The sequence below is a fragment of the Crocuta crocuta genome, unplaced genomic scaffold, assembly GCF_008692635.1.
Source record: "Crocuta crocuta isolate KB4526 unplaced genomic scaffold, BGI_CrCroc_1.0 scaffold267, whole genome shotgun sequence".
Taxonomy (NCBI): Eukaryota; Metazoa; Chordata; class Mammalia; order Carnivora; family Hyaenidae; genus Crocuta; species Crocuta crocuta.
The window spans coordinates 3,064,714-3,075,019 of NW_027531899.1; the positions used below are offsets into that span (position 1 = coordinate 3,064,714).

At 39.3% G+C, this 10,306-nt stretch overlaps 1 protein-coding gene across 2 annotated transcripts in view; it reads right to left on the bottom strand.

Moving 5' to 3' along the window:
• Nucleotides 1-10,306, bottom strand: part of ZFP30 (ZFP30 zinc finger protein) — a 48,906-nt gene that overhangs the window by 13,018 nt on the left and 25,582 nt on the right. Inside the window, exon 1 of one of the 2 annotated variants that reach the window (XM_077773699.1) lies at nt 7,121-7,205. The exons of the other annotated variant lie outside the window; for it this stretch is intronic. Within the exon in view, the coding sequence (XP_077629825.1) occupies nt 7,121-7,167 (47 nt within the window). The 5' untranslated portion in view covers nt 7,168-7,205. Of the gene's footprint in view, nt 1-7,120; nt 7,206-10,306 lie in introns of those variants that run through there. 2 annotated transcript variants of the gene reach the window in all.

Below are 10,306 nucleotides of genomic sequence, written 5' to 3' on the forward strand. Positions count from 1 at the left end.
TATTGACACTACCTTTTTTTCACCTCTTTTTAAAATTTTTTAATGTTTATTTATTTTTAAGAGAGAGAGAGAGAGACAGAGTGTGAGATGGGGAGGGGCAGAGAGAGAGAAGGAGACACAGAATCTGAAGCAGGCTCCAGGCTCTGAGCTGTCAGCACAGAACCTGGCGCGGGGCTCAAACTCACAAGCTGCAAAATCACAATCTGAGCTAAAGTTGGATGCTTAACTGACTGAGCCACCCAGACATCCCTATTTCACTTCTTTGAGGGAGTTTGGAAAAATCTTAGCCTTCCTGCAAATGCAACAAAATACAGCTACATCAGAAAGAATTCAGGCTAGATTTCTCCTGAATTGCCCTGATGCTGAACAGGACCTCAGAGGGTGCTAGTTTTCCTGGACATCTCACATCTTTACAACAGGGAGCCCTGGGGGGAGCAGCTTCTTCAGGTACCTGCCCTCCCCGCACCACCACAAACACTAAGTGAGATGCTTTGCTCCCACAGCTTAAGCGCTCAGTCCTATAAGACTGCTCCTGACTCCAGAAGCCAGTCTGAAATCCCTGGCCACCAGTACTTCTGACCAATCAGCTATAAACTGGGGGCTCCCACAATCCATCTTAGGTTTGATACTTTGCTAGGATGGCTCACAGAACTTAGGAAGGTACTTTACTTACATTTATGAATTTATTATAAAGGATACAAGTCTGAAACAGCCAAATGGAGAAGATGCATAGGAGAAGGTATTAGGAGGGGGAATGCTTGGAGCTCCCCATGCCCTCTCTGGGAGTGCCACCCTCATAACACCTCAGTGTGTTCACACTGGTTGGTGTGTTCACCAACCCAGAAGCTCATCAAATATCCTAGTGCAAGAGTTTTTATGGCCCTTAACCACCAATGTCACCCACCTCTTTCCTGGAAGTCAGCAGATGGGTTGGAAAGTGCCAGTCGTCTAATCATTGGTCTTTCTGGTGACCCCAACCCCATTCTGAGACTATCTAGGGGCCCCACTCCTAGCTACCTCATTAGCATATAGTAAGGTGTGATCAAAGGTGCTTATTATGAAAAACAAAAGACACTCCTATCACTCAGAAAACTCCCAGGGTGTTAGGAGCTCTGTGTCGAGAACCAGGGAAAAAAACAAATATATTATTATATCACAAATATTACCACAAAATTTGACATACCAGCAAACAAAAACCCAATGCCATGTTCAAAAAAAAAAATTGGGGTGCCTGGGAGGCTCAGTCGGTTAGACGTCCAACTTTGGCTCAGGTCATGATCTTATAGCTCATGAGTTCAAGGCCCACATTGAGCTCTCTGCTGACAGCTCGGAGCCTGGAGCCTGCTTTGGTTTCTCTGTCTCCCTCTCTCTCTCTGCCCCTCTCTGCCATTGTGCGCTCTCTCTGTCTCTCTCTCTCAAAAATAAATAAGCATTTAAAAATCATAATTAAGTGGGAATTTCTCAGTAATAAAAACATAGTTTGATATTAGAATGTCCACTAATAATTCATGATATTAATGGTTTTATGGAAGAAAATCATATTATCTTCATAAATGCTACCCCCCACCCAAATTTCACAAAATTCACCATCCATTCTTACCATTCCTGGTAGGAACACAACAAGATATAGGAAATGATGACTAATTTAATGTTAGTGGGAAAAATCGACCTGAATGGAGCCATTTTAAAATGAAGTCAGAAGGACCACTCCAGAGAAACTGCCTTAGGCCTCTCTGTTTGAACTGGGCCAAAACCTATGGACTGGGCAAAATGGTGATTGTTTTAGTCAACTGCTTGCAAAGTCAGGAGAACAGATCCTGATCATAAGACTGATGGTTATGGACTTTCTGAAGTTATAATCAGTAGCCAGTGTACAACCAAGACTAGTTTAGCCTTTTTTTCCCTCTTCTTAACTCATGACGAAAAAATTCTTGCTTTCACTCTAAGTGGTACACTATTTGGTTTCTACCTGAATCTGTGTTCCATGAACTGAAATTCTTTGATCCTTATAAGTGCTCTTTGCCTCTCACGGCAGCACTCTATTTTCAGGTTAACAATAGAAACAAGGCAAGAATACCTACTACTCTCACCATCATTTATCACTGTATTAGCTTTATTAGCCAATATAAAAAGGCAAGAGAAATCAATAAGAGCAATAAAAATAGAAAAAGAATAGGCAAAATTCCCTCTGTGAAATATGAGAGCGTGCCTAAAAATGCCAGGAGATGAAATGAAAGGAAAAAAAAAGTTACAACATATAATAAAAGAACTTTGTAAATTAGCAGTAGTATATAAAATTAGCATGAAAAGGAATGACCTTTATATATAAAACAATAACCATATAGAAAATATAATAAAGAAAATCCACAAAAAAGGATGCAGTATCTAGGCCTAAGCTTGACAAGAGATGCATAAAACCTGAGGAAGAAAACCTTGAAATACTTCCTGAAAGACATAAAAACAGGTTTGTGCAAATGGCTAGAACACCATTTCCCAACATTGTTTTTCATCATTGCCCCTCTGAAGAGCCATTTTAGATATTTTTTCCCTAATTATCCCCCTCCACCATGAAATTTTAATAGGTCAGATATACCGTAGTATATGTATTTATAAAAGTATATATAAGTTTATATAAGTTATATATAAGTTTATATTACTTATATATAAGTTTATATAATATAGAGGCGCCTGCGTGGCTCAGTTGGTTAAGCATCAGACTTAGGCTTAGGTCACAATCTCACAGTTTGTGAGTTAGAGCCCCCCATCAGGTCTGTGCTGACAGCTCTGAGCCTGGAAATTACTTCAGATTCTGTGTCTCTTCCTCTTTCTGCCCTTCACCTGCTTGTGCTCTCTCTCTCTCTCTCTGTCTCCAAAAATAAAAAACATTTAAAAAATTAAAAACAATAAGTATATAATATAAACAATATGATTAAAATTTTAACATATCATTCAAAACCATTCTTTTCCAGCAAAAAGTAAAACAATTGAAAACATTAATTTATTAAAAATGATTTTTAGTGAGCTTAACTTTTACTAGATAGAAGAAATTTTTAACTAGTTGCTTGATCTTCATTCACATGTTGTCAACATTTTAACTTCTCAGCGCTTGACATAATTGACAGGTTTCACAGTGTTGAACTTTACCCAAGATCTATGATCCTGAAAAATAGTTACAATGAGAGATATCCCTCATCCTTCATAGACTGGGAAACAGCTGAATGACGTGAACCTCCCTTCCCTGTATAACTTAGATAAGACTAGAGGATGACCCCATGAGAAGGCTAGGCAGAGACTCCAAATGGCCATTCTTTGTCCCATAAATGATTAGCTGAGCGATTTGACCCCACTCACTATTCTGGATAAAATGCCTGATAACTTCACTTGACCAAACTTTAGTCAGGCTTCTGTCCTTCTCTCAGGCCCTTGAACTCTGGCCTATCCCATATTCTGTACCAGCAAAGGATGCAAACAATCCTCTTGCAAAAGATGCAAACCATGATTCAAGCTTCAGAGAACAAAATCTACACAACTGACTACCCACTCGGCCTACCCTGCTACTCACATCCATTCTTTTCTGGCTTTGTTTATCCTCCTTATAAAACAAAATTCTTTTCCGCCTGACCCTTTAGATGCCTGAAGATCTTATGGTTGGAGTGTTCTCCCAATTACAAGTCTTCCTTCCCTCACTGCAGTGATCCTTTGAATAAAGTCATTCCTTAGCTAAGTCCAAATTTCTTTTATGAGACATCTTGAATAACTTTTGTAGAATAATAAGAGATTACTTTTACTTAATCCTCAAATCCCAAGTCAAATACAAAAGCATGATCAAATATAAACAGCATCCACAGGGCAGCTAATGGGCAAACACAAGGCCACCTCTTGTGATATAACTTCAATATTGAGCAATCAATTGAGAGAAAGTTCTCCATTCACAGCCACCTATTTGCCACAGTTTTGGAGCAGTGATCTTTTTTGGTAGCACTTATCTTACATATCATACCTCCCATGATCTCAGTGCTGGTGTTGTTCATGTGATACCGAAGAAATGCCAATTAGAGAGTAAATAATGAAGAATAAGATTTTGTTGGGTAAATTGAAATTTGGAGAGCCACAAGCCACTGCAGTATCTAAGATTCCCACCATCACCCCCACCCCCACCCCATATCCTTGCCCAACACCCATTTTCATCCTCTAGGAGGCAGTATCACCTTATTGAGAATATATGGGCTAAAAAGAAATATTATAAAGAGATTAATTCTCTGACCATGGATAGGATATTTGACATATAAATTGAAATATAAATAGGGGCACCTGGGTGTCTCAGTTAGTTAAGTGTCTGACTCTTGATTTCAGCGCAGGTCATGATCTCACAGTCATGAGTTTGAGTCCCATGAGCCTGCTTAGGAATCTGTTTCTGTCTCTCTCTCTCTCTCTCTCTCTGCCCCTCCCCTGTTCTCACTCTGTTTCTCTCTCTCTCTAAAATAAATAAGAAAACAATTTTAAAAAAATTTAAATCACTATATGTAATCTTTAATGAAATAACAGATCTCACCATCAATCATAAATGGATGTTATAAACTTTAAGTGTTTCTTAACCTTTTTTTTCCCATTTATTAGCTCTGAAAGAGCCTTTTTTAGACACCTTTTTTGCCTAACCATCACTATTCAACTATAAAATTGTACTTTTTTATTAAAAAAATTAACATTTTTGGGGCGCCTGGGTGGCTCAGTCGGTTAAGCGTCCGACTTCGGCTCAGGTCATGATCTCACGGTTTGTGGTGTTCAAGCCTTACGTGGGGCTCTGTGCTGACCACCAGCTCATAGCCTGGAGCCTGTTTCGGATTCTGTGTCTCCCTCTCTCTGACCCTCCCCTGTTCACGCTATCTCTCTCGCTCTCTCTCAGAAATAAATAAAACATTAAAATTTTTTAAAAAATTAACATTTTTTATTTATTTCTGAGAGAGCGTGAGCAGGGGAGGGTCAGAGAGAGAGGGAGATACAGAATCTGAAGCAGGCTTCAGGCTCTGAGCTGTCAGCACAAAGCCCAATGTGGGGCTCGAACCCATGAACCATGAGATCATGACCTGAGCCAAAGTGGGACACTTAACCAACTGAACCACCCAAGCGCCTCACCAACTATAAAATTTTAAAGACATGGATATACCGTATATGTTTATGTACTGTGTAGCTCCAAGGGCCACAAACCATTGCAATATCTTAAGAGTTTTTCTTGCTAAGAATCCAAGTTTTATCCCCTGGGGGCAGGGGGTGGGGGGTAGATAATATCTTCCCCTATTAATAGGTGCAAAAGAAAGGGGAGCTTTATAAAAAGGTTAAGTGGACACCACTTGAACACTGATCAAAATGGCATCATCAGCAGTGGGACACCAGATTTTAAAAGCCTCAGGATGTGATATAATAGGAAGTACAAAGCACCAACTATGAATTATTTTTGTCTGAAAATGTGATTCATGCAAAATATGATCTGGATTTGGTCAAGTTTCTAGATCTAACTACTCATTTAGAGAAATATGGGGCATAGGAGAACAAATTATATGACAGCCCAAGGAAGCAATTAATCAAAAGCAGAATGTAGAATATTCTATAAACAATCTAGTTTTTAACAAATCAGTGATACCAATTAAAATTTTAAAAAAGCAAAAAATAGAACGGAAATTGGCAGATTAAAGAAATTTAAGACGTTTGGCAACAAAATGCACTGTGTAGACCTTATCTGGATCATAATTGAACAAACCAATTGTAAAAACCTATCTTTGAAAGAATCAGGGAAATGAATATGTATGTACTGCATATATAATGGAATTATGGTTAGTTTTTAAAGTTGGGATAACATCATGGTGGTTATCTAAAAATATGTTCTTTTTGGTTATATATGCATGCATATGGATAAAATTATATAATTTTTGAAATGCTACAGAAAAAAGAGGAAGGATAGATATTAAGGATATTTGCAAATGTTTTAAATTATAGGTGGATATGAGCACATTTGGGTTTGTATTCTTTTCTATCCTGCTTGAAAATTTCCATAATAAAGTTAAAATAAAAACCTTCAAATTTCCTCCGGAGGGTATAGTTCTCTCTCATCAAAAACCTTAGAAATAGCTGATTTGCCATTGGGTGTGGAGAACAGGTGAAGTGTGGTTGAGGGAGTGGAGTTAGCCTAGTGAGCTCATCCCTGGAGCGCCATCATTTATGGGGATAGCTATGCCTAAATATAAGTCACTGAACGGCTGGCTCTTCGTTAACAAGATGTTGCAGGACATACTGCAACACCTTGAAAAGTAAGAAACTTGAGGAAAGAAAGAAAATGGCAACTTATTTTAGGCAAGCCTTTTAAATGTGCAACATTCTTTTCCTTTCCTGTGTGGCTGTTAGAAAAAGTAGAACGCAGTCAACAATCATAGGCTATCAAGCCTTTTTCAGAGCCAACAAAATATTTAGGACCATCTCCCACAACGTTAGGCCAGAGAAAGGGATTGATTTTCGCCACAGGGCTCTCAGAGTTGAATGGGACATTTTATTATGGCGGTCTCCTCCCATCCTGTGGCGCTGCACGTGTAAATTCTCATTATACAGCTTCAAAATAGCCACGTTCTCTGCACAGCAAGTAAAGTAAAGGAACTGCGGCAGCTGGAAGCCCGGGATTCTCAATGGACTCTGTCCGTGTCAAACGGGGGTAAAGTACACAGGTGCGAAGTATCCCCAGCCGCTAAAAGCATTAGAAGACGGCAGATGAGCCCACAGCGCTGCCACTGAAGTGGATGCACACATCCAGCACCGTGGAACGTTAAGGGTAATATATTCCCTATCCTGTCCTACCGGAACCAAAGTCTAGGAGCAGAGTTTGCCAGCGGAGAGGTGCGTCGAGCGCACTCCCACGTCACTCGGCGGCGGAGGGAAAAAGCTAATAGCGCCACGCCCCTGCCAGTCGGAACCCAGGCGACGGTGCAGGTACTGCCGGCGGGAGAAGGTCACAGCCACTCCGCAGGCAAGGCCGACTTCCATTAAGAATCAGCCTGAAGCTCTATGACCTAGGAGAAACGGAGTCCAGAGAGCGATCGTCCCGAGGCCTCACAGCACCGAGCCCCAGCCGGCATACCGGTATTCCCAGCACCGTATAGGAACTTCTTTCCGGATGCTCCACATCAAATGCAGCGTGCGGGTCCCAGTGAGACGGTCCACTCAGCTGGCCGCTGCAGACTGGATCCTTGCATCAAGACGTAGCGGAATAAGTGTACGAAATGGCGCAGGGACGCGGTGGCCTCCGGGAAATGTAGTAAAAAATGTGACCCCCGCTCGATCCAACAGAATGCAGAGGCAGTGGCCACAGTCTGCGGCCCGGAATCGGCCCGAGCCTTGATTCTCCCTTGCTGGAATAGGAGATCTCACGCTACTACGAGTGAGCCGAACGTATTTCGTTTCAATCAAGTGACTCCCCCAGAAAATCTCAAGGAGGTTACCAGAGAAGGGTAGTAATGCCCATCTTGTATATCCATGGCATCTTGTAGTAATGCCTTCAGATAAATGTAGTCCAGGACTGAAAAAGCTGCAGAAGGCCAGGAGGTAGAATCCAGATTTCTCAGACTAGAGCTATGGCTCAGATGCAGTAGTTGTGACAACCGAGTTTCTGCTCAAGAGACATAGGGGGCTTGACACATCACAGACGTGTGTTTGTATACAAGTGTCCAATGCAGGGAAAGAGAGGACTGTGGAGAGTGCACTGTGTGTCAGATTGTGTTTAAAGACTGTAACAGGGATGTTAGTGGATAACCATGTGATCCATTCGGGATTATGTGAGAGTGTTTTGGGACCGTGTGACTATAAGGGTAATGTCTAGGATTAATCAGACAGTTTAAGTGCTTTATAACTTACGAGAAAATGCTTTTCCTTTGTTTGCAGTGTTATGAATTTAGAATAGTTTCCTATATAATTATAGAAATGTTAAATGAATTGAAAGGTCATCTGTAGCAGTGAATGTGGGAAAAGTGTATGCAGCACTATGTATCTCAAAGCTTCAGTTTCTTCATCTTTAAAATGAACTTTAGGTAAGGTTTTGGAGTACAGCTGTCCAATAGAACTTTCTGTAAAACTCGATTCTATGTTCTGTATCTGCACTGTCCAGTATGGTAGCCACTAGCCACATAAGACTATTCAAGCTCCTTAAGTGTGGTTAGTTTGACCGAGAAATGGATTTCTAATTTTGTTTAATTTTAATAAATTTAAATTTAAACAGTTATCTGTGGCTACCTAAATTGGAGAAACAAGAATTTCATCTCGCAAATAATTTGAAAAGTGAGTTTTATATTGAAATGAAGAGAGATGGGAAAAAGTACAATTTCAGCCTTAGTCTTTTTTTTTTGAAGAATAATTTACATAAAGTCCACAAATATTATATATACACCTCCATGATTTTTTCATACACAGGCAATCACCACACACAGATCAAGATAAAGAACATTGATTTCCAAAATGCCAGAATTTTCCCTTGTGCCCCATCCTGGTCAACTGTGACTCCACTTAGAAAAGACCATTATTTGGACTTTTCGCACCATAGATTACTTTTGTGTATTCCTGAACTTCATTTGAATGCAATCAATGTAATAATATGTGCCCGACATGTTTTTGTCAACATTAAGACTAGGAGATGAGTCCTTTAGCCAGCGAGTAAATGTTTTCGGTTTTGTGTGCCAGATGTCTGTCACACCTACTCAACTCTGCTATTCTAGCATGAAAGCAGCCATAGACAATATGTAAACAAATGAGTGTGGCTGTATTCCAAGAAAACTTTATTTATGGACACTGAAATTTGGATTTCATGTAATTTTCACATATTGCAATGTTTAAAAATGTGAAAACTGTTTAAAAATGTGAAAAATGTGAAAACTTTCTTAGGTCACTGGCCATTTTCACATTTAAAAATGTGAAAAATGTGAAAACTTTCTTAGGTCACTGGTAATACCAAAACAGGTGACAGGCCATATTTTGCCGGTGAGCTGCAGCAGTCTAACTCTTGCTGCAATATATTCATTCTATATTGATACACATTTGTGTGGGTTTCCAGTTTTTTCTTTTCTTTCATTTTTTTAAAGTTTATTTATTTATTTTTCAGAGAGAGAGAGAAAGTGTGAGTTGGGGAGGGGCAGAGAGAGATGGAAAGAGAATACCCCGCAGACCTGATATAGGGTTGAAACCCACAATCTGTGAGATCATGACCTGAGCTGAAGTCGGGCACTTAACTGACCCAGATGCCCCTCCAGTTTTTTCTTATCAATAAATCTACGATCAATCTTACATATTTTGGGAGACATCGCGTTCATTTCTATTAGGAAGCCATGAGTAGAATAGCTGGATTGCAAAGTAGATTTGTATGTATCTGTGGAGATACTGCCAAATCATTTTCCCAAGGTGTGTCAATTAACACTTCTATCAGCAATGTAAAGGGTTTCAGTTACTCCATATCCTTTTAGGCACCTGGTAGTGTCAGTCTTTTAAATTTTTACAATACTAGAAGGTGGGTATTGGCATCTCAGTATGATTTTAATTTGCATTTCCCTGATGAATACTCACTTTAGCATCCTTTCATATGCCAGTCACTTGGATAACTTCTATGTTGAATTGTCTGTTTAACTTTGGACCATTTTATTAAAATCAGTTTGTGCTTTTTCTATTTATTCATAGGTATTTGTGTATACTAAGATATGAGGTCTTTGTAGGACATTTGCATTATAGACCTCTTTTCCAGGCTATGGCTTGCCTTTTCACTCTAATAATGAAGGCTTTGGAAGATTTTAATTTAAATGAAGTTCAGCTCACTAATATTTTATTTATAGCTGATGTCTCATTCTGTTTAAAAGCCTTTTCCTACCATAAGGATATGAAGATATTCTATTTTTCTTCCAGAAATCTTATTGTTTCACCTTTCACATTTATGGCTATGATTCACCTCAAATTAATTCTTTTGTTTCTTTCTTTTGAGGTGAAGATCAAGAGATTTTCCCCCCATATGTATAACCAGTTGCTCCATCACTATTTATTGAATTGCAATAGTGCCTTTGTAATAAGTCAAGTGACCTTATATCTGTGAGCCTATTTCTATACTGTATTGTCTCATTGGTATATTTAGCTATTCTTGCACTAATACCAAATTGTTTTTAGAGTAAATATTGAATTATCATGGTATGAGTTTTAAACTTTATTCTTTTTCATTATATTGGGTATTCTAGGTCCTATGCAATTCATATTTGTCTATGAAATCATATTTGTCTTTCTCTAACTTGTTTTGCTT